At 32.6% G+C, this 22,299-nt stretch overlaps 7 protein-coding genes across 8 annotated transcripts; 3 read left to right on the top strand and 4 right to left on the bottom strand.

The window, feature by feature from the left end:
- Positions 1-538: 538 nt before the first annotated feature.
- Positions 539-3,120, top strand: p23 (cytosolic prostaglandin E synthase). Its single transcript, XM_018542501.1, has 3 exons — positions 539-631; positions 2,128-2,497; positions 2,590-3,120. Exons 1-3 carry the CDS (start codon positions 615-617, stop codon positions 2,713-2,715), a joined length of 513 nt encoding a protein of 170 aa, XP_018398003.1. The 5' UTR covers positions 539-614; the 3' UTR covers positions 2,716-3,120.
- Positions 3,121-3,250: 130 nt separating this feature from the next.
- On the bottom strand, positions 3,251-5,049 carry LOC108776012 (INO80 complex subunit C). Its single transcript, XM_018542502.1, has 4 exons — positions 4,800-5,049; positions 4,007-4,203; positions 3,715-3,782; positions 3,251-3,581 (listed from the first exon to the last, which is right to left on the bottom strand). Exons 2-4 carry the CDS (start codon positions 4,188-4,190, stop codon positions 3,450-3,452), a joined length of 384 nt encoding a protein of 127 aa, XP_018398004.1. The 5' UTR covers positions 4,191-4,203; positions 4,800-5,049; the 3' UTR covers positions 3,251-3,449.
- Positions 4,656-8,069, top strand: Tpi (triose phosphate isomerase). 2 transcript variants are annotated; one of them, XM_018542499.1, is made up of 4 exons: positions 4,656-4,783; positions 6,372-6,533; positions 6,901-7,154; positions 7,299-8,069. In XM_018542499.1, exons 1-4 carry the CDS (start codon positions 4,684-4,686, stop codon positions 7,677-7,679), a joined length of 897 nt encoding a protein of 298 aa, XP_018398001.1. In that variant the 5' UTR covers positions 4,656-4,683; the 3' UTR covers positions 7,680-8,069. The 2 variants fall into 2 exon arrangements, with proteins under 2 accessions (XP_018398001.1, XP_018398002.1); XM_018542500.1 differs by lacking the exon at positions 4,656-4,783 and having other exon boundaries at positions 6,201-6,533.
- A 34-nt stretch (positions 8,070-8,103) lies between these two features.
- On the bottom strand, positions 8,104-8,843 carry mRpL20 (mitochondrial ribosomal protein L20). Its single transcript, XM_018542512.1, has 3 exons — positions 8,648-8,843; positions 8,443-8,553; positions 8,104-8,352 (listed from the first exon to the last, which is right to left on the bottom strand). Exons 1-3 carry the CDS (start codon positions 8,732-8,734, stop codon positions 8,104-8,106), a joined length of 447 nt encoding a protein of 148 aa, XP_018398014.1. The 5' UTR covers positions 8,735-8,843.
- Positions 8,844-10,217: 1,374 nt separating this feature from the next.
- LOC108776024 (uncharacterized) lies at positions 10,218-11,266 on the top strand. Its single transcript, XM_018542516.1, has 3 exons — positions 10,218-10,365; positions 10,440-10,542; positions 10,621-11,266. Exons 1-3 carry the CDS (start codon positions 10,240-10,242, stop codon positions 10,992-10,994), a joined length of 603 nt encoding a protein of 200 aa, XP_018398018.1. The 5' UTR covers positions 10,218-10,239; the 3' UTR covers positions 10,995-11,266.
- Positions 11,267-13,446: 2,180 nt separating this feature from the next.
- Positions 13,447-16,433, bottom strand: Lkb1 (Lkb1/serine/threonine kinase 11). Its single transcript, XM_018542495.1, has 6 exons — positions 16,090-16,433; positions 15,819-15,939; positions 14,823-15,008; positions 14,487-14,623; positions 14,082-14,425; positions 13,447-13,914 (listed from the first exon to the last, which is right to left on the bottom strand). The coding sequence occupies exons 1-6, from the start codon at positions 16,431-16,433 to the stop codon at positions 13,751-13,753; spliced, it is 1,296 nt and encodes a 431-aa protein (XP_018397997.1). The 3' UTR covers positions 13,447-13,750.
- Positions 16,434-16,848: 415 nt separating this feature from the next.
- Positions 16,849-21,142, bottom strand: Tsr1 (Tsr1 ribosome assembly factor). Its single transcript, XM_018542485.1, has 12 exons — positions 20,915-21,142; positions 20,458-20,752; positions 20,114-20,360; positions 19,776-19,973; positions 19,462-19,692; positions 18,978-19,146; positions 18,678-18,878; positions 18,371-18,594; positions 17,613-17,876; positions 17,392-17,502; positions 17,081-17,288; positions 16,849-16,961 (listed from the first exon to the last, which is right to left on the bottom strand). The coding sequence occupies exons 1-12, from the start codon at positions 21,027-21,029 to the stop codon at positions 16,849-16,851; spliced, it is 2,376 nt and encodes a 791-aa protein (XP_018397987.1). The 5' UTR covers positions 21,030-21,142.
- Positions 21,143-22,299: the final 1,157 nt, after the last annotated feature.

Genomic DNA, 22,299 nt, shown 5'->3' with positions numbered 1-22,299 from the left:
GATTTAGCTGCTGAATTATTTTAGAAAACGTTCAATTACATAAAAAAAAATGTGATTTAAAAAATCCATGAATTTTTAAAAAATTTTGATCCAAGAAAATAACAAAAAATTCTTACTCTAATCTTTTTGTTAATCTTTATATCTATGATTCTTTTTGTAAAAATCCATTTAGATTTATAGTGGAAAAAATCACATTTATTTCGATATCTCGAAATGGTTCTTTTGAGATAAAACTTTATACAAAATATTCTTTTATCTAGGTATTTTTCCCCCCGTGGCGATCGATTAAGTGAGGGGTCTCTCCTTATAGACCCTTAATTAAATCACATCGTGAAAAAAGAACAGCAACGCGCGCGTGCTTTTAAAATATTTTTCCTGTAAGGTTAAATAAATCATGGAGAGTTAAAACGCAGATTGGCCAACATCGATTCATCGATTGAGAGTTTCATGAGAACGATACGAGATATCGAAGTGGCGCGAACAATCTAGAATCTCGAATTGGGTCCGCCGAGCGGCGCGCGGCGCGGTGCCTGGTGAATAGCGTGAGCTGCGTGAGTGCGCTACGTGCGCTGTGTGTTTGTTTCATTCTCGTTGCAAGAGAAGCTGTCGAAAGCATGACGCAAGAAAGCCAGTAAGTATCTCAGGATTGACATAAATTGGCGTGGCGATTTACATCGTTAAGGCTCGATGGTAGGCTCCGTAGCCGCGTGTCCGTATATAGCCACGAATTACTATCGCGAATGTATATAAATGCCGCCCCGTGCTTTCCGAAGCATCGCCATGTTGGTGAGACGGTTTTATTGATTCTCCGAGTTTCTAGACCGAGATACGACCTAACCACATGGCAGCGGTCTTTCTTTCGAACAAAAATGCGTGACGCAATTATTCGCTTGCATCATTATCCATGTTGCGTTGTCGTGTACTCGGTTTTTTTTTTATTTTTTTTTATTGTTCTCTCCTTCGCCTCTTGTACGAATCGAATGATGTCGCGCCGGACGATGGCGGGGACTGTGATGACTCTCGTTTCTTCGAAATGCTCATTTCATTTTCATTTGCAAAGGTTAACGCGATAAGCAAATCTCTTCCTGTCTCTACACTAATATCATATATCGCACATAGCGTACTACCACAACTAATGAATCACGATGCTAGGTATCGAGCTTTTGTCTCTAACCTATAAAGGTACAACAGGTCCTTTATGTACATAGAATACGCACTGTACACGTGGGAATTCGTTTTATATGAATTTTCTAAGATACGTAGTACTCGAAATGATGAAAATTATGAGATATCATTTTATTCGCTTTAGTATAATACTACCTACTCATTGTAGAAAATATAGAGTAAAAAAAGAGAGATGATATCAAAAGAAAACAGGCGAATTTTTTTCACGATCAAGTCGAAAAACGTTCAAACGTTCTTAGTGCAAATTTTAATTATTTAGATTATTAGATTTGATACAGAATCTTTTTTTACTTTTCTTCCTCAAATTGATATCACTTTAATTTTTGTTAGCACGTTTAACTTTTCATGGTCACACGATTACCCCTCGTTAAAATGATCCGAACATTTTTTGAAGTGTTATTAAAAATCAATAATATTAGTTTTATTGACTTGAAAGATTACAGAGAAAGTATATAATTTCATTCATTAAGAAAATGGAACAATGGCGTTGTAATAAAAAATTTAATTTTAATACTAAAAAGAATGTTAATATGTTAACTTTGGAAAATAAATTTTTTTACTTATAAAAATTATAACTTTTTAAATTTATATTTCTAAATTTTTGTTTTAGTCTAATACTTTTGAAATAATTTACACTATGCTTGGGTCATTTTAATCCAGAGTGATCATGAAGGGTTAAGAATTTTTAATTTTTTATTTAGTTAGAATATAATTGAATATTAAAAATTTTTCTAAACTTGTATATATTAGTTGCATTCAGCAGAAAAGATAACTTTACAACTATTGGAAAATTCTTTAATATAATTAGTTTATATTCAGCCAGGAAGTACTTAAAGGCATGATCAATTATATTAAAGAATTTTATAATAGTTGCAAAGCTGCTTCTGCTAAATGCAGCTGTTTATTATATATATACATAATATTTTCTTTTTCAACTTTTAGGATACCTCCTCCCCCAGTTATGTGGGCTCAAAGAAAAGATATCTTATATGTTACTATCTGCTTAGAAGACTGTAAAGAGCCTGTTATTGAAATTGAACCAGAAAAAATATACTTCAAAGGAGAGGGAGGTACAGATAAAAAAATGCATGAGGTTACTATTAATCTGTACAAAGAAATTGAGCCCAGCAAAACCATAAAAAATATGAAGGGCAGAACCTTTGAATTGATTCTTGCTAAGAAAGAAGAGGGACCATATTGGCCACGATTAATTAAAGACAAAACAAAGGCTCATTGGTTAAAGAGTGACTTTAACAAATGGAAGGACGAGGACGACACCGACGAAGAAGGTAACCCACCAGATTTAGAAGAGGTAAGAACACATGTCACATGTATTTGTTGTATAGCAAAAAAATATCAAGATATTATTGATAATTGATATATACTTTTTTTCCGATCTTATAGATGATGCGACAGATGGGTGGTCTAAGTGGCTCAGGCGATAGCAAGCCAAATTTTGACGAGTTGGATGAATTGGGAGACAACGACGCCGACAGCGATGATGAAGATCTTCCTGATCTATATGACTAAAGCGATAAAAATAATCGATCAAGTAATTAATTACATTAAAGACAAATGGCAACCTAAGGATAGTGCACAAAACGGGCAATATTTCAGTAGGCCTTGCTGTTTGTATCTTCAATTGCAAATTTGTTAAAATGGCCGTATTGCTAGTGGCAAACGGGGCGCGTAAACTGGATTGAAGAAAACTAAAGATTCAGTGCGGCAACAGTCGATGAACAGTAATACAGCTCTCGAAGGTCCTCCGCAGGTCTCTCTCCTTTATTAGCCTCTAGTTCATATACTAAGTTATAATGGACAAGCTTTTTTAATAATGTATTGTGTAAAGTAACACGAGAAGATAAGAACGAAAAAGAAATGAAAATAACCAAAATTATCTATGGAATTATTCATTTTGGAAAAATCCTGCAAAGTACTATTGGCATCACGTAAAAATGTTATAAATATGTTGTCTGAGAAAAAAAAATATCGGTACTTTATTTACTGTATCTCTTTGTCGATTGAATCGTTCCATCTAACACTCTCCATCCCTATCGATGTATCCCTGTTCTTCGTGAATATGAACGAGAAGGAAACTCAAGGATGTTAAAAGCAACATATTGCGAAATGTATAGATGTTTATATATTTAAAATATAAATTGTAAATGTCCTATAATGACCACTGGATGATTGAGTTGCATTGTCGGATGATATATAGATCACAATGTAGTCGCTCGATTAGGCCATGTCGAGTATCGGATCATTTAACCAACGATACTGGACGCTCCACGTAAAGCCAAATATCCGGCCGTTATGTCCATCGGTAAACTGCGAACCGTTGCAAATTCTTCGGCAGTGGCATAATACAACTTAGTTTGTGGATCCGTGTATCGAGCCTATAAATGAAATGTAAATTTTATTTATTGAAATTAGTTTACCGCGCTTACGAGGTACAGCATGGACGAGAAGCTTGATTAAACGTTATATAGTCGATAAATATTACAGCAACCATTTTTCTGGATTACTCACCGGCAATCCAGAAATATCTGAGTATTTTTTTGCAGGTTTGAAGCTCGGTGGTGCATTGATAGAACTGTCTGAAATTTAAACAAATTTATTTATGCTAAAAACTATACGCTCCCCGCTCCTCCCTTCTGTCCCACTCACTCTCTGTCTTTATATTTAATACACGCCGCGAAACTATTTTGATCTTAGTCACGTGTACATTATATGAAAATGTCTCGTTTAAATATTTTCCGACTAATATGTATGAATGCAACAATGAGAGGAAATAAAAAATTTTGTCACACTCGATGCATACAATGTTTTATTGCCGTTGGCCATGGTAACGAACGTTCCTGAGCCAAGACTTGTTTCAATGATCGCCAAGTGCGTTTCTTTCCACTGCTGCTAGTCTGTCGAAATTTTTGTTGGAACGAACGATTCTTAAATATGGGCTGCAGTTTCTTATTGGCTTCTCGATTATATATTTCTTCGCTTGCCATATTTCAATATCTTCTAAAATTAAAGGATTATAAATAGACAATTGTAATTTATTTCTTTCAAATTTTAGGAAGGGATGAGATCCAGAAGGATCGATTTTATCGACAGAATCAACTCGGAATAGAAATCTATCGCAAAAAAAATCTTTTATATATTTATAATAAAAACAAAGAGCACTGAGTCGATAAATCTATTCTATTCTCTATAATCTATATGATGAATTCTCATCGTTATCGGCATCAGGATTACCAGGATATCTATTATGGAATGCATCGAATGAATTCCGATTGGAATTGTTCAATTTTCCCTAGAAAACATAATAGAAATCTAGGGAATAATTGAATAATTTCGATCGGAATCTATTCTGAACAATTAAAAATTTTGGATCAATAATAGGTGCCTAGAGTTAACTATTATAGGTTTCAAATTAGAAGTATTCAAGCAAAAAGTTGGTGCTCTTTACTATTCGTTAAATAAATTTGAACAGATTTTAATATGTCAATAAAAATTATATTAACAAACGCTATATACGCATACGTGACTCGTAACGAGATATCGTTTCAACATTCTATCAGTCGTATATATCATAAATACCGTGAGTATATACTTACCTCCTAACAAAAAAATCTTAATTTATAAATGATCACCGTTCGCAGGACACTATCAACACAATAGTGAGAGGTTATAGAACTCTCATCAGAATCAGGACCGGTCACGTCAACTCTGATTAAGTTAATCTGTTAATTATATTTCAGTTTTACTAATTAAAAACATAACCTCATTTTCCGACAGCTGTGAATTGTGGCGAATGATACGATAATAACAGCACAATTCCTTATTAATCGCAAATTTCTAAATCGTGGAAAAACTATATGAATCGAGTACCTGAGTACTCGGCGCCAGAAAAGGACATTTTCGAATCTTGAAACATTTTATCGGCCGATTAAAGTTAATCGGAGTTTGGTTTTTTTTAAAACCGGCTTATGCCCATTTCTACCATTCCACTAATTTTTAAAATTAGAAAAAGATGAAGAGCAAATTGAATCGAGATTAAAGTTAATCTGCATTGGTAAAAACAGGTATTAATCAAACTTTAAATTATATACTTTTTATGAAGTTGTACAGTCGGTAGTCGGTAATCGAAACTTTATGCCTGTTCTACAATAGAATCACAATTCATAAGAAATTGGCCAATCACAGTTGAATATGACATAAATAATCGACTATGATTGGTTAATTTCTTACTGCTTAGCTTGTAAAGGTACAATTTCATGCTGACGCTTGACGCTTATTTTTAGCGTCAAAACAGATCGCGTGATACAAATTGACGAATATTAAGCATCAATTTTGATCACGTAATCTGTTTTGACACTAAAAATAAGCGTCAAGCGTCAGCATGAAATTGTCCTTAGGAGATGGGCTTAAGCCTGTTCTACAATAAAGTTGCGAGTCGTAAATCGTCAAAAATTAACCAATCATAGTCGATTATTTTTGTCACATTCAACAGTGATTAGTTAATTTTTTACACTGTTTGTAACATAAACAAGCTTCAAGCCTGTTCTACAGTTGGTAAACATAGTTGGGAATAGTGCAATTATAAGAATTTATCAATTATAGTCGAATATTCTTCTCGTATTCGGCTGTAATTGGTGAACTTTTACAATTACAAATTTACCGTCACACCTACGCTTACGCAATTGTAGAATGGGCTTTATGTCTGTTCTTATTACAAGAGGCATATTCAAGCATATTCGGATTCCCACTTTTATAGGTGCTCCCGAATGTTAAGTCATCCTTGTTTAACATTCGGTAAATAACACAGATGACTTAATATCAGGAAGCATTCAGGTGAGAATCAGAACACGCCTGGCCCGGTTGCACCAATACTTTTTGATTTTAAGCGAGACTTAAAACTCTATCTATCTCATTTTAAAGCCGAAAGGGAGACAGAGACAGAGACAGTTTAAGTTTCGCTTAAAATCGAAATCACGTTGGTGCAATCAGGCCTAAGATGTATGTACGTAAAATATGATTGGGCGAGACGTCATTCATTCACCTTGGTGTGCGTTGGTGCGCGCGCGAAGGTCAGAGTAGGTCAAATTAGATAGATTCGAGTGGGTCAGAGAATCGAGATTGATTTGTGTCAAGGCACGTCTGACAGAAAGAAGTTTTTCTTGCTGTAGCTTGCACGTTGCATAAATATCAGCTGTCACGAAGTGTGCAGACGAGACAGACGATGGGACGCAAATTCTTTGTTGGCGGTAACTGGAAGATGAATGGCATGAAGAGTGAGATCGGTGATATCATCACGTTCCTGAAAACTGGTCCACTTGATCCTAACGTTGGTACGTGGATGTCAGTCACTCTGTACAAAACGTTCCTCGTATCTGAAATATCAACACTTGTATTATTTATAAAAATTTTATTTAAATTGCAAATGCAAATTATACATTCGCGCGTGGAAAATTTAAAAAAAAAGCAAATAATAAAAACGTCCAAATATATAATAAATATTTAAAATTTTAAATCTTTATCAAATTACCTTATTCAATATACTTTCTTCGCATATTTACATCCAGGAATGTAATAGCGATATTTTATGCTTACATAATGAATTATTTTGTTTTATTTCTTATTCAAGTTCTTTAGTTTTCCATCTTGGTATGAGTTATTTATTTTTAATTGAAAGAATGACATTTTTGTGATTTATAGAGGTTGTAGTTGGCGTTCCATCGATATATCTTACATATGTGACTTCCATTGTTCCTGGCAATGTTAGCGTCAGTGCGCAGAATACATACAAAGTTCCTAAAGGAGCATTTACTGGTGAAATTAGTCCAGCTATGCTTCTGGATAATGGCATTCCTTGGGTAATTCTTGGCCACTCTGAGCGTCGAAACGTTTTTGGCGAAACGGACGAATTAATTGCAGAGAAAGTTGTACATGCTTTAGAAACTGGGTTGAAAGTAAATATAAGAATCAATTATAATTTGTCAAATATATATATGCATGTTCAAAGAAATATAAATATGTAGAAAAATACACACAATTTAATGCGTTTAATTATAATAAAAGTAAGAGAGAGAAAAAATATATTTTGACATCTCCAGGTGATTGCATGTATAGGCGAGAAATTGGAAGAGCGTGAAGCAGGAAAAACCGAAGAAGTAGTTTATAGGCAAACCAAGGCAATAGCAGACAAAATTAAATCTTGGGACAATGTGGTTTTGGCCTACGAACCAGTGTGGGCAATTGGTACAGGTAAAACCGCGACACCGCAACAAGCGCAAGAGGTTCATGAAAAATTACGAGAGTGGCTATCCAAGAATGTCAACCCCAATGTTGCACAAACTTTACGAATTATCTACGGTGGTTCCGTGACAGCAGCCAATGCCAAAGATTTAGCAAAAGAGAAGGATATCGATGGATTTTTGGTTGGTGGTGCTTCACTCAAACCCGACTTCGTACAAATCGTCAATGCTCGTTGTTGAATGTACATGTTGACGAAAAAACAGTATATTTGTGAGATTATATCAGATGAAATTTATTCTATCCGGAGTATGCGCAGTAAGTTGCCTATTCCATTTGAATATATGTATCTGTTCCTGATAAAATGTAATATTACAAAGGAAAGTTCTATTTTCGTTTATCATGTTAAGCTCTTGCAACATAGCTACTAGAAAGATTACTCGAAATGTTGCATTATTGTTGGACAATTGTACATGATGGACTCTTGTAATTAGATGTATTTATGGTACACCACAAATGATGTATCGTAAAAAAATTAATTGTATATCTAGTGACTTGTGGTATCATTGATATATGATTATGATTAAAACAAACTCAGAAACATCTCAAAAATAATAAATAAATGTATTGGAAGGAGAAAACTTGTCATTTTATACTTATGAAACATTATTTAATATAGCCCTTCACAATAACACTCTTTGGTACTTGAATATTCAAGTTAGTCTTCAAATGATCTTGTTTTGCTCTCGCACACGCAATATCTGTAATGACTTTGAAAGATCGAGGTTCCCAAATCGCCAAGTCAGCCAGTGATTTTCGATTTAATAGAATGTTACATCTTGATAATCCTTCCTTAAGGATTCTGAAATTTATACCATGTTCACTCGTAGCAGCTTCTATCCTTTGCTCCCGTAACTAAAAGCACAAAATTTGAGAAAAATGAGTTCAATACATATATGCATATACAATTTTTGTTCTTATATATCTTCATAAATTTTATAATACCTCTGTCATATCTTCTTTTTTTAGTTGTCTACCCCGAGTGCAGTATGTAAGTGCTCGATCTACGCCTTTAATAGCTATGCTGTAACAATTCCTTCTTCTACCCAAATAATGCTAAAAACGTTAAAGTTTTCCTATTTAGTTTTTCTTATGGATATACATTTTAGTCAAGAGCAAATAAAGATATCTATCGTGACAAATCACTTACTGCGGCAAGCTTAAATATTTTCCGTTTTCGCCAAAATTCGTCAGGTCCGCGGGATCTTACTAAAAGATTCAACGACAAAAAAACCATATTTGATCGCAAATCAATTCTTCTTCTTCTATATAATATTGGCCCAGGTCCTCCAAGGTCCTTGTTGACGAGGTAAGCTTGTGGTCAGTTTTGTCTGGTTTTGTCCAAGGAGCACAGAACATAAAGGTAGAAACAGGCATAAATATGTAAAGCCCATAGCACATAGAAAAACGTAAGGCCGTAAACGTAATCAGTAAGCGAATTGGCCAATCATAGAGACCGTAAGGCCGGTAGCGAATCCAATGTTACGATTTCCTTACTGATTCGTCTTACGGCCTTACGTTTTTCTATGTGTTTCTGGCTTAATGCGTGGTCTACAATGGCAGTAGCAGTAGTGGATGAGACTGTAGAAATAAGAAATTGACCAATCACAGTCGAATGTGAGAAGAATTATCAACCGTGATTGGTCAATTTCTTATACTAAAGCCGTAATCACACTACGGGTTGCGCGCTCTGTTGCGATTGAGATTACGGTTGTATGTTGGAAACTAACCAATCAGAGCATTGGTTAGTTTCCAACATTCAACCATAATCTCAATCGCAACAGAGCGCGCAACCCGTAGTGTGATTACGGCTTAACAGTCTCATCCACTACTACTACTACCATTGTAGACCACGCATAAGGATTATTGACAGTACCATAGTGAAGTGATGTGTATCGACCTCCTATTACATAGTTTGGAGGCGAGAGCCATTATTTAAAGAAGAAGAAGAAGCACTAGAACCGTGTCAGCTCAGTGCATATATATCGAATGTGCCATAAAACTCAGATCGTGGACACACCCAATTTGGCTGCAAAACTAAAATAGAAAGCTCGAATGAAGAAATGCAGCACGTCCCATTTCATATAATAGCGTACTATTAAACATTTGATCTTATACAAAGCTTAAAAAAAAATTGGATCAACTCCGCGAGGCAGACTAAAAATCAATAATTATCAATAAAAGGTAGATAGAAAAAAGTGTATTTGAAATAATGTGAAAGTTAGCAAATTCGTTAGTTAATGATTAATTAAATTATGAATAGTGAATTTGTTGAACTTTTGTAATTTTTACCTCATTTCGAGATACACAATCGACCCCAAGAAAGAATTTATGAGAAAGAGATTAGGGAACATCAAAAGGTTATTTTTTGACCAGATTAGATTTGAATATAAATAAGTTAATTTACATTAAAGTATAAAGTAAAATAAGAATTCTATATACACGTGTATTATTCAAATATGTATAATATATTAATAAAATTAAAAAATTATTTTTTAGATGAACATATACAAAGATCAGGTAAAAACGTTGGTACTATTATATCAACAGCATCCTTGTTTATATGTTACAAAATCTGCAAATTATCATAATCGGAACAAACGCGAGAAAGCATTAGAAATAATTTGCGAACGGTATAAAAATATAACGCAACAATCATTGACACCAGAAATTGTAAAACAAATAATTAATCATTTATATTCTCAATATTTATCAAATAAAGTCTCAATATTATTAAATAAAATGAAACAGTTAAAAGCAAATGGTGTATGTTCTCATGATGTATATAAACCATCATGGTGGCTTTTTGAAGAGATGAGTTTCCTAGATCCATATATCGCACAAAGAAAAGGAGAATCTTCATTAACAGTGAGTAATAAAAATTCTCAAATATTAAATAATATTTTAATAAAATATTTATTAAAATTATTTTATATTTGCAGATTTCAAAAACTCAGTCGAAGGATACAGAATCTGTTAAAATGTATGATGAGGACAATGACGATTTAGAATTTTTAGATAATAAAAATAATCGACAAGCAAAAGGTAATAATTAAATAATTACAAATTAAATATATTACATAATTAAATTTCTATACTTAATTATTTTTCCTCTTTGTATAGAAAATGTTTGTCGAAATATACAACCGAATGCATCATGCAGTTCTCCCACCAGACCACGTAGTGCAACACCATCAAACAGAAAAAAAGTCAACTGTTTTGTCGACAGTCTTGACGAACTTCTTACTTGTGACATAGAAGATTATTGGAAAAATGCTATCAATGTAGTTAAATCAATGGGAATGACTGAAGAGATGGAAGATGAATTAAAACATTGGATTTTATATATAGAAGGCAAATTAAGGAATAATCCACATCTGAATAATTTAGCAGCTGTACAAAGAAAAATTATTCAGTTGTTTCATTTTAACAATTTTTTAATTTTTATAAACAATGCATGTCCTTATAAACAATTTATTTATCTTTTAAATATTTAAATTTTACCTTTAAGTAATCTTTTCGAAGATTCTCATATAAAACGCGACAAGTTTCAAGAATTATGCGAGAAATTATACATGCTGAGATTCTTGTTGAATATTCTAAACTTCTATAACTTTCACTTGTAGCCAGAAATCTCAAAGTAAGCGATAATCGTTCTCTAGGAGAATATATTGGGTGCGTTCCCTTTAACGTTCGCAACGATCGCGTGTATCATCTCATCCTTATTTAATATTCGATTACAAGAAGGACAAAATAATACTCGCGAACGTTAAGTGGAACGCACCCATTGTCTCATGATGTGCTGCGTTCGGAAATATCACTCGAGTACCCCCGTGTATCGTCTTATCCTTGTTTGACATTGAATGAATAACAAGGATAAGACGATACACGGGGGTACTCGAGTGATATTTCCGAACGCAGCATTAGTATTTTGTCGTTGAATGTATGATGTTCCCATTTCTATAAGTCGATCAAATAAATCATTTCTCATTCTGAAGAATGTTTCAAAACATGCATTATTCTTTCTTCTTAATTCCTCATGTGCAAAATGAAGTGTGCCTCGTAATTGAAAATTTCTTCGATGAATCCTGTTGAGTCCAAATTGATCTACATTGGTGTTTTCGTTGATGATTTCTCATTGATTCTTCCTTTCCTTTTCTTTCTACTACTTTAGTTATTAAAGCGATAGCGATCAATTTGTTAAATTTCTTACGTAACATTATATTAAAAAATCTAAAAATTGTGTGAAAAAATTACAATATTTGTTTTTTGAAGAAAAGTAAAGGCCATCACACTTACAAAAATTTTAGTAGTATTCGTAAGGTCTTAAGCAAATCGACCAATCACAATCATGGGCCTTCTACAATAAGCCATTACTTAAGTTTTAAGTATTAAATCATAAGAAATTTACCAATCACAATCGAATGTGAGAAGAATAATCGACTGTGAGTGGTCAATTTCTTATGACTTCATACTTAAAACTTAGGTAATGGCTCATGGGCCTTCTACAATAAGCCATAAGTCATAAATCGGAAGTAAGAAACTAAAAATTGACGACTGTGATTGATCCATTTCTAGCTTATGACTTATGACTTATTGTAGAAGGCCCAATAGAGTTGCAATTCGTAAGCCGTAAGAAATATGATAAAAATAATCGACTATAATTGGTTAATTTCTTAATTCTGAATTATGACTCTATTATGTAACAGGCCTTAGACCACGATTACATGCATCCGTTTTTTATCGTAAAAATTTTCTAAGCTTTAGCTGTAAGGGTATATCCACACAAACTTGCATAGCTGCATAAACATATGCATAAAGAAAATAATCCAATTTCATTTTACGTGCGTCTTTTGACTGTGTTCGGATATGCACTACCACTACTGAAAATCTACAGTATACATAACGTACACTACAGATTTTCAGTACTAGCAGTGCATATCCGACACGGCCTATGTAAGTTTTGTGTGGATATACCCTAGGGCGACTGTTACCAACGCCGATTAGTCCATTGGAATTGACCAATCGCATTTATCATTTAGTTTTGACGACAGACGCGATTGGTCAATTCCAATGGACTAATCGTCGATTAAGTCAATCGGCGTTTGGTAACAGTCGCCCTTTTAGGTTTGCTCCGCCAGGATTGCACCTGGGTATCGATCATGAAACTTTTTTCCTAGGATGAAAAATGAAAAGTAAAATTTTTTATCATCGAAGTTAATGGAGAAAATTTTCACTTTTCACTTTTTATCCTAGGGAAAAAGTTTTATGACCGATACCCTGGGTTCTAATAAGGGCCAATCCTGGTGCTCTTATTATCACAAACACAAGCTACCCATTTTCAACGGTACGATCGGTTTTCTCTGCAGTTATCATCTCTATTGATAATTAAACTCGGACGATAACATTAAAATTACAGTTTTTATGTAAAAATCGAACATTATATACATATATAATATTAAGTTTTTAACATATTTACATGTCTACGAAATTAATAAATCATAAAATTAGTACTATCTACTATATTATTATTAGCTTTTACTTTTCTTAATTATACTTAAAATTTTAACAGTAATGCGAACTTACATAAGACCGGTCATCTTTAATAGTACCTTGTCGGTGGTATCTGTAAAATAGAAACACGTAGACATTTTCAACGAATGGAAATTAGAGTAATGTTTTAAAAGAATCACTTGTAGTACGACATCAATAATTAATTAACCCCAACTGTATTTTTCTGTAATGCCCTTAGATAAAATGTCAAGTCAAACCATCTTACATTTGTATTGTATACAATGCATACGTACATGCATACATATGTTCGATCAGTCCAATTGGCCTCATAAACATTAGATTTAGTAGGCCTTACTACGGACGAAGGTACAATTGGAAATCTTATGGTAAATAAAGTGCTAAATACAGACGATTAATAACTTTATTAATCGCGTTGTCAATATGGCACCAAAATGAAATGTGACTTTGATTGGGCATCTCCTAGGCATTGAACGATCAATAAGGATGTCACTGAATTATTCGCTACACGATTTAATCTTAATATCACAATCTTTACATCCGACACTTTTAAACTTATTCTGTCAAATGTTTTGTATCTCATTCATGCTGCTAGATTAGCTACATTATATGCATATCTTGCACGCTTTTCATTCTTTAAGCTTTCAGTCGTCTCCATTAGAGAAACTTTGTAACTGACACAGTCAGTGAGAACAATAAAATTGCGACACAATTAACAAAATCACGATGGCTTGCAGGATGGAAATCTTTTAATACTAATGCATGAAATTGGCTTACGCCATCTCCGTTTGTTTTGACTGTTTGTATTGCATTTGGTGTGATGACTGTTACACGTAGTTTTCCTATCTTCACTAATATGATCCAGTTCTTGAAGTCTTCGTTCTTCTAAAAAAAAAGGAAATTTTCATGAAATTCTTGTTTTATTAAAAGGCAGTTAGTTTAATCACATTGAAATTTTGCATTGCTGCCGTTACTGGAGAATAAATTTTTAATTAAACTTATTTTTTAAAAGGAAAAATACATATATATCGGCATATGTGTAATAAACCTACCATTCAGCTGATGTTCCGTATAGTATATAGGATTTTCATCGACTCCATAATGATACTCCATCAAATATGGCAAAACAGTCATACTGTGGCAGCCATTGCTTTTAAGAGGAGGTATAGGTACTTGTTGTTGTGTTCTAGGATGCTCACACATGGTCCACGCGTGTCTTTTTACCTGCTGCAAAGTGAATCTCTTATCCGCATCTTTCTGCAACATTCCCTCTATGAGCGACTTTAAAGGCTCTTCTACTTCTTTCGGTACAGTATATTCACCCCTTCCAATGTTTTCATATAATTTATATATGTTATCTCCCTCGAAAGGATATAAACCCGTGGTTATATTATACCTGTAAAATATAGATACATCATTCTGACCTTTAGATAATGTTGTGTACAAGTGTTACTTACAATGTAACTCCACTACTCCATATATCTACTTTAAAACCTGAGAAACTTTCGCAACCATTTGCGATTTCTGGTGGTTGAAATGCTGGAGAGCCTTGACCTATTGTACATGTATCGTCTTTGGAAAACATGTCTAATGCCTAATACAGTAGAGATGCATAATCACAAATAGGAATAAAGCACACAGTTGCAATGTATGTTTGTATCGTATTTGTAATATTTTCTAAATAAATATACTGTGTTTATCAATACTTTTTTCGCCATATTATAACTCTATCGATTCTTATAATTAAATTAATAAAAAGTTTGAATAAAATAAAGAGATGAAAGAGCTTGTACCTCTGCAACACCAAAGTCACTAATCTTCAAGGTACCATCTAAGGTTAATAACAAATTTCCAGGTTTAATATCTTTGTGGACTATTCCCTTACTGTAAAGATATTCTAAACCATCCAACAATTGACAGAAGTAATCATGTGCCTGCCAAAGTGGAAGTTTCTTGGTAGGTGTGCTTTCCAACATATCCTGTAAAGAATCTAATAAATAGAAATCTAATTGTTGTTAATTCATGCAAGCCATTGTTACAGATGTCAAAATCGAAAAGTTTAATACAATTTAAACTTTAATATAATTTAACTTTTTTCTCATTAAAATGTCATTATATGTTTTGTAACACAATACATACAATGACATCACAAAAATTATCGTAAGAAAATATTTGTAATAAAGTAATAATAACTTAGATATATTATAAATTATTTGCTTGCAATTTGATTGGTTTTAAGACATACTAATTTAAATAAAAATATAAAATACATCTTTAATAAATTAATTACAATCGTTAATATTAGCATCCAGTATTGTATCCTTTAAGTCATACAATATTTATTAGCTTTTACATAATCAATATAAAATGGATATAATATGAAATCAAGCAACTTTCTTGTATTATATAGTACAAAGTATAACTTTCTTTCGAGATATTTACATATAATTATATGAATCAAATACAAAAAGTATAAAATAATCCTAATCAAATGTAATACAAAAAATATCCAAGAATACACTATTTGCAATGTACTTAAACTCCCTATCACTGAAAAAATATATAAATCTTAAGATTTATGGATAACACATAAGTACAGTAGATACAATGTGTAACCTAAAATAAATTTGTTTCTTTTGATAACTAAAATAGAATAGACAATGATTTTATAGAAATGTTAAATTGATTACATCCTGAATTATTTAACTCATGTAAAATATATATCCAAATTTGTATTGTGTATCTAATAAATTGAAGTAATAAAAAACAATACTTGTATGAAAATTTACCTGTAATCCACATACACAAAATTCCATAACTAGATACATCTTTTCTTTTTCGTCACTGTATAAAACATCTACAAGATTTATTACATTTTTATGTTTTAATATTCTTAACAATTTTATTTCCCTGTAAAATATTAATTATTATTAAAACAGACACGAGAAATACAAAATATCCCAACAAAAAAACTACCTCAATATTTGTACACGATAAAAAATTTATTTATGGTATAACGCATATAACATTTATAAAAAAAAACACATTTGTCGTACACACCGTTGAACGTTTTGTTCCCCATTCGGTATCCTTCGAAGTTTCCTTTTCTTCAGTATTTTTACCGCCCTGCGACAAAGCGTTTGCGAATCCAGTACTTCTTTCACCTTTCCATAACTACCTTCACCAAGAACGTCACCCATGACATATTTACCGATAAATTTACATTTTTTTCTTTTTTCTTCGTATATAATTTGATCAGAGTCGACTCTGTGAAAAAACATGTTAACCTCGTCCAAGTCATAGTTTGGATCGTCATTGATCCACATAACCGGTTCGATATCACGCAATATATCATTTTCTACTTCTTCCTCGTCAGGATCGCATATTGTTATTTTATTGTCCATTTTTACTCCGTTAAAGAGTTTATAAACTATTAGGATAGAAAGATCACACGAGTGATTTAACCTAAAAATACAACCGGCACGATCATTGTTATGAACACTGGTGCCACTGATGGTAGGAAGGTGGGCGGGGTGGAAGGGCGCAGTGTTACCAGATTGAGGACGCGGTTCATGTAGAAGTCGCGCATGCTCATGTGCTCTCGATACTGAAACGCGAACGCCATTTTCTGAGCATTTTCAAATATGCGAAACATACTGGAATATACCTGATGACATTAATCGCTTTTATTTCGAACAGATAATACACAAGCGTAAAGAAATGACGCTTTTGACGTTTATACGTCTTCTTAAAACCAGTATTATAAATCTACATTTTCAAAGAGATTAACAAGTTCATATAATTTTTATTTTTATTAGTTCATACAAGTTCATAAGTCCATTTTGGAAAAACTCGTTTGTACAAATTCATCAACACTGTATCTTGAGATTTTAGTTGACCACTGAAGATGCATTTCATATGCCCATGTGTACCTATAACATAAAATCGGAAGCATGTATATAAATTAATAAGTAATAGTAAATATATAAATGCAACAAATAGTATTAAATGGTGTAATCGTTTGGTAATCAATTATCAATCAATTATTTACCAAGAGGTTCCTTTATGTGGCCTCTACGTCCATATTTTGTTCTCAATTGGATTGGCTTGAACCATTCGATATCCTCTCGGTGAAAGAACATAAAACGTAAAACCACTGATCTCTTATTTACTTTATATGGATGACCACTCAAAACAACTCGTTTTAAGACAATTCTGTTGGGATTACAAGATAACACACTACCAGTTGCAATTAATTCCTAAAATGACAATGTTATTTGAACTTGACAGTAGCACATTATATTTCATGCTCGTATAGTACGACTTTAATACAATACTAATAACACTGCAAAAAATACATACAAGTTTGCCACTTTTACTCTCGACGTAACAAAGAACTGGACATGGTGAAAAAGTAATAGGAGCGTACATACTTGCCACAACAGTAGTTTCAGGATGAAAGTATCTCTCGTACTAAACATATTTATCATAATAAAACATAAATTTGTAGACGAAGTAACATAATGTTTCTTTACAATACAAAACATATTTCGCATATATAAAATAAAAACGCATTGACTTACCTTATGCTTAGTACCATTTGTATGTTGGCTGAATATTGGACATGTTGTAAATCGTCTAAATCCGCACTGAAATATCAATCTTTCCTTCGACTTGATTGGTTGCGTGTAATTGCTTGAATGGTTCAACACAACATTTAAAAGAGACATTTTATGTTCATATGGAAGTAAAGCGACCACTATTAATGGCTTATTTTCTATTATAGCAAGTGTCTTGAAAGTTTCTTTGCTAACGCGAGCGATACAAACTTGTATGTAACATCCTGGCTGAAAGCATACAAATATATAAATACATATACATATATCTATAGTGTTTGGTAAAAATTGTAACAACGTTTAAGGGCAGATTCTTAAAATCATTTTGAGAAAATGCTTGAGAAAATTCAAGAATGTTGGGACTATAATATATATAGTTCTTCATTTATAAACATTTAAAGTTAGCGAATCATATCGCCTAATGTTCGAGCATTTAAGTCTGGTTGTACTATGTAATAAAATGCCAATCGTAAATTAAACGTGTAAACTTTAAGACAGGTATGATTCACTAACTTTAAATGCTTATAAATAAAAAACCAGTCTCAACATTTTGATATTAGAATTTTTCATTTGCTACACATTTCATGTGACTGCTATATATATATAAAAAAAGGACAGTCAAATAAAATGTAGTGGTAATAAAACGCACGCGCGAACGCGCATACAAACTGTGATAACCATTTAATGCAAGATGAATACTGAAAAAAAAAATTGTCAATATTTACCATGACTCCTTCGATATCTTTACATTCTTTGTAAATACGTTTTCGTCTGCGATCATAATCAGCGAATTCAATTATTCGAGAATAATCAATTGGAAGATTTTCCTTTGGATCCCATGGACTAGTGCGGAACGATTCAAGACCTCGATATTTTTGATATCTTATTTTAGCCAAGATATCCTGAGGTGTATCTACTTCATCAGGAAATTGTGCATCCAATTTTGCTTCTGTATTTTATTAAAATATTACTAAAACGATAATGAAAGATGGTACATTATATATGTACTATAATACATATAATTATAGTGACCTTTAAAGTTTTCCATGGCTTGCTTTTCTTCAATCATATCAATATCTTGATCGTAACGTTCTTCATCCAGAGGAGCTTCCGATATCGTAATAGTTTCATATTGTTCGTCATCTTCCAGATTTTCACTGCTAGCTTCAGATTTTGCCTCTTCCACATCCATGTTGTCTTCTGACTCATTTTCTGAATATATACCCAGGTTTTCTATACATAAAGGAACATATATAATTTTAATACATATATTTTTGAAGTAGGAGATTAAATAATTTCATAAGAGGAAAAAAAGAAGTAAAACATGTAAACCTCCATCTTCATCCGGTATCCATGCAGCTTGATATTCAGAGGTTCCTTTTGGTACAACTTTTACAATTTTTCTATTTCTATTTTTTGCTGCTTCAGCCAATTCCTCTTTCGTAGGCCATGTTTGTTCAGCATCCATTGGATCAGGAATATATTCGCTCTCAAGAGATTCCTACAAATTTTAATATTTTAAACTGCATGTACTGATATTATTATTATTGCTCGAAGTCACATACAGATATATTAATACACAAATCGTACATAAATAAATTATTACAAATAATTTTGACAAATCTTTATAAATGTATGTGGTTTCTGATAATTTTTAACTTTCTGCCTCTCTTGCTGCTAATATAGATACTGTTAAAATGTTTACTTTTAATACTAAAAAAATAGTAAGAGAATTAACAATACTTTTATTTGAGAATAGCAACATTTAGGCCCAAAAGATATAAATATCATTAATATTAAAATATGTGCAATAAACCTGCTTTTCTGGATCTGCAGTTAAGATTGCGAAATCATTTTTCCATTCCATTTTATCATCAGAAAGATATTTCTTCTGCTCACGTTCAATTAAATATGGATCCCTCAACATTTTGATGCATGACATTTGAAAGTTTCCAAAACCTGATATATGAATCAAACCATTAACAGATAATGGTGTTGTGCCTCGTAAATATCCACTGACCATGAGAGTTCCAAAGTCAAGAGAATTCTGTCGAGATAAGAATTATGTAGCAATTAAATGACAATTTGATTTTTATACAATTTTAAATATTAATTGTAAATTTTACATACATCATCAGATTCAAAGGAGACTTCCTCAACTAAAAGATGTGGTCTTATGTCTTTGTAAAATAAATTTCTTTGTTTTTGTAATCCAACATGGCGTAACATATTTAAGCAATCAGCTGTAGTATCTAATTCAAATACTTTTTCTTCAGGAAGCCATTTTGAAATTGCACGTTGCACAGATTGCTTATATTCCTGACGTTTCTATTATCATTTAAAATATATTAAACAATAAGTAACATATTTGACACATGTAACATAGAATTTACAACATTTTTATAATAAAAATTAATTTTTATATTCTTTCCAAAGATTTTTTAATTATTATTTGTACTATTGCTTACTTTAATGTGAAGTTTCTGAATATTATGCACTGCAACTATGGTAGAAGGTAAACCTTGAGCAAGACAAGATATAATAATTTCCTTGCCCCAATCATCTATAATCTGCCCTTGCTTATCATTATTTTCTCGATTTGTAATAGAAGTTACAAAGAGTATTGTGGTAGCAATTTTGGCTGCATCTAATATCGCTAAAATATCATCTATTGATGGTACAATAATAGAAAACCGTTGTTTCAGCCTTGGTATACTAAATAAATACAAATTTAAATTTAAATTAATAAATGCTAAATTTTTAACTTATTATTTAATAGTATAGGAAACAAGTTCCTTCTTCCACAGTGTACCTAATATGAATAATCCCATTTGAACTAGTAGCAACATTAGCAGTTTCATCCATCTTAGTTACAAGAGATACAATATTTTTTGTATCTATGTCATTTTGCAATGGTATAACACAGATAAGGATAGGTGCTGAAGAAAAGCTACCAAGATTCCTTTTCTGTGCCAATATTTGTTCACGCTTATTTTTCCTAAGTTGCAACAATTGATTTTTACGTGCATCCTTTTGAAGATTTTTTAAATGTTTATCTAACTTTTTGATATTATGTTTTCCTATACAAGACAAAATAAAATATATTTCTTTTAAAAATCAAACAAAATATATTCCATAAAAGCATTTTTTTTTTTATATTGATATACAAAATTTGTTACTGCATTTACAAAGAAAGGATTATTACTGTTAATTGAATAAAATATAATTTTCTATTACAAAATCTGTCATTACATGTACAGAAAACTTACTGAAATCTTTATTGATGGCACTTTTACTGCGATGTCTTCCAGTTTTGTGTTTTTTTTTAGTTTTTTTGAATGCACCTGGTCGATGTGTTTCTTGTTTTATGCTTATGGTATTCATTGTAAATATTCACATTTGATTACTATGTGCAAGATAGTCTTCTTGGCCATGTGGTTACAATCAGTTGCAATAGATCTGTAATGTATATCAGAGCATGGATGGATCATGGTGGAAGTAGAGTTCCTTACTAGAGGAACTCTAGGTGGAAGTATACAAGGTGAAGTACTTAGGAGTTGCGCAGTGGTAAAATAAACCAACCAATCGCTGTGTGAGCTGAAAGGGAGGAAGTAAACGCGCTTGAGTTGTTTGTGTGAGTGTATGGCGTTTGATAGTGTGTCTCCGTGTGACATACAGGATGCAAATAAACCCGGTTACAACGGTCGCGACTAGAAACGAAACTTATTCATACGGCATGCCTGTGTGTGCGGTTCGACACTGCAAAAATCGTTCAACGGGCTTGAAAGAAAACAATTCGAAATTGTATTTCTTTCCACATGATCCTGATCTTCAAAATAAGTGGCTCGAGGCTTGTGGTCGACAGCTCGAAGAACTGAAAATCAGCACGGGTAAGACATTTATTTACTCGCGTAAATGGGCAAAACCATAACATCATGGTCATTTCATAACCTAGATATCAATATTTGAATTTACGCGGTTTGACATGCGGAAAACAGCTCAATGGCTTATTGGCCGATCAGAAGTGACGTCATTCTCCCCACTTTCCAAGGTGCGTAATGATTCACCTTGTATACTTCCACCATGTGGATGGATCAGAGTAGAATCACAGTGTGGTAGAGTCACAGTATTACCACAGTAGCGCAACTCTATTCATTGGCCCGTATTCAGAACGCACTTTTATCGATAAAAGCGCGCTTTTATCTCTGAAATTCTATAGTATACGTGACGTAAACTGTAGCATGTTAGCGCGCAAACATCGTTGTTAGCGCGTTCTGAATACGGGCCATTATGTGAAGCCAAAATCGTAACTCGTAACTGAGATATACTCACTTTAAGAATTGTTGATCTGACAAATATCGCTGTATCTTGCAAACCGTTGATCCAATCGCTTTCTCACCTTACAGTTTTCGATAGAACTCGTCGAGTACTATACGAAACGCTACTCAGAACTACTCGGTACTCTCAAAAAAATTTTCAAAGATTTCTACTATTTTTTTAAAACTTTATTATATTTCAAAAATGTTTTTTATATATCAAGAACTCTAGGTATTCACAAAATAGTTCTGTTAAGCTGATCAGAACTATGCGATCTTGAATTTCGTTAAAAAGTTAGCACCCCATTTTTAAAAAATTATTAAAAAATGATTATTAA

The sequence above is a fragment of the Cyphomyrmex costatus genome, unplaced genomic scaffold (genome assembly GCF_001594065.2).
Source record: "Cyphomyrmex costatus isolate MS0001 unplaced genomic scaffold, Ccosl1.0 scaffold332, whole genome shotgun sequence".
Classification (NCBI taxonomy): Eukaryota; Metazoa; Arthropoda; class Insecta; order Hymenoptera; family Formicidae; genus Cyphomyrmex; species Cyphomyrmex costatus.
This window is presented reverse-complemented; position numbering and strand designations above follow the sequence as displayed.